General features: G+C 45.0%; 1 protein-coding gene across 2 annotated transcripts in view; it reads right to left on the reverse strand.

Annotated features, from left to right (window-relative positions):
- Positions 1-310: 310 nt before the first annotated feature.
- frmd6 (FERM domain containing 6) overlaps positions 311-1,760 on the reverse strand; it is a gene marked incomplete in the record, with an annotated part of 30,255 nt that continues 28,805 nt past the window's right edge. For both annotated transcript variants that reach the window (XM_014033982.1, XM_014033983.1), the window contains 1 exon segment: positions 311-1,394. In XM_014033982.1, the coding sequence (XP_013889436.1) occupies positions 1,104-1,394 (291 nt within the window).

The following is a 1,760-nucleotide window of genomic DNA, read 5'->3' on the forward strand; positions in this document are numbered from 1 at the left end:
ACAGACGGTTGTTGATCACGTGACTCCCGTGATGCGAAAAAAGTGTTTCCATTGTAGTTTTGTGAAAAACACCAATTTCAGCCGAAAAACCACCTCATCCTAGTGCAAAAACATTTTGTCGAAAAACGTCATTTTTTTCCGAAACTGACGTGTTTCCATTGAGCAAATTTATTTTCGAAATTCTAATTTGCGCCTTTTCATGGTCAATGGAAACGCAGCTACAGACTGCATAATTCTGACTTCCTGTAACACAGTTCTGAGTTCTTACTGTGAAACCACCTCCTCATAATACTGAACCACACATGGAAGATCTGTTCAATGAAWCACATATTTTATATGAAACACACCTAAAATAGTTGTTTTTGTTTGATGATATGATACTAAACTCAATGATTCCAGTTCAAAAGATGAAAAAGTTACAGGAAGACATAAATGTTGGTTTGTTTTGGCTCCACATTAGGTTCAGGTTCAGGCAGACTGCCGGCCTCGCTCCTCTGTGGACAGAAAAACATCTTTAAAAGGCAGTTTGACCTGCAGACGTGTGTACAACGGTACAACTGGAAACTGATGGCTTCAGTCCAGACAGTGGACTGAGGGTGGGGGACTGTGATTGTCAAGGCAAGCGTTGACATCTGCATAGTGGGACGAAGGCACGAGTCCACACAGGGTGGGAGTGGAGTGCATTTCCTATCCAGGTCACAGGAAGTGATGTAACAGAGGACAAACAGCTGCTCTGACAGGGTTAGGACTTGTCTCTGGTAGACTGCAGGAACCACGTTTGTTTCTCAGGCTTTTCTTTGGTTTTTAGCTCAGTTCATTTGCTGTTTCTACTGCAGGAAGTCTTTGTTTTGATCACACATGTGCAGGAGTCAGTTAGCTGTCTTTATAAAGCTGCTGAAAAACAAGAAAGACTTGAGTGAAAGTGAAGACGACACCTTCCCTTTGTTTCCTTTGACACAGGACAGCAGTTAGTTTGTAAAAACACAGCTTCCCTTTGGTCGTTGGAGTTTTATAATGTAGATTTCAGCCTGACGGCTGCAGCTCCTCGCTCACATCTCGTTCCCTGAGGACTGAAACATCTCTGAGCAAACATACAGCCTCCGTCACACCACGAACTCGGGCACCTCGTCGGTGGTCAGGTCCAGAGAGAAGTACTTGTTGGTCCTCTTGATGGGGAACGGGTGCTGCTCAGAGAGGGTGGCAGCCCGCTGGTCGGACAGGCCCTGCTGCCCGCTGCTGTCACTCAGTTCCTGAGCGCAGCCAAAAGTGTAGCTGTGGGCGGTGTCCTGGCAGAGCTCCGCCCACTGCTGGCAGTCCTTCTGGTGGAGCCGAATGTCGTCTAGAGACTGGCTGTGGCGGTCGGTGGAAGACCGAGGCTTTCGACATGTAGGCGTCTGAAGGAAGAGGAAATCAAATGTTCTAAAGACCAAATACAACAAAATGTGTCGAAAATAATTGTTTTACAAAAGTCATTAGTATTTTTATCTGTTAACCCTCCTGTTATGTTTGTTTCTGAGGAACAACAACAATGTTCCTGGGTCAGTTTGACCCGGGGAATGTTTAATAATGCTATAGCAGAGATTCTTAACCTATGAGCGCCACCTTCAGGGCCTCAGAAGAACAACAGTTTTTAACTTTGGGCCACAGAGGGTTGTGGGACCACATTGAGTTTGAATAAGATGCAATACACTTTCTCACAACTAGTAGCAGTAGTGCACCACTCAGATGTTTAACAACTTTTTAATATGTAGAAGAAGAAC

This window comes from Austrofundulus limnaeus, unplaced genomic scaffold, assembly GCF_001266775.1.
Source record: "Austrofundulus limnaeus strain Quisiro unplaced genomic scaffold, Austrofundulus_limnaeus-1.0 Scaffold1921, whole genome shotgun sequence".
Taxonomy (NCBI): Eukaryota; Metazoa; Chordata; class Actinopteri; order Cyprinodontiformes; family Rivulidae; genus Austrofundulus; species Austrofundulus limnaeus.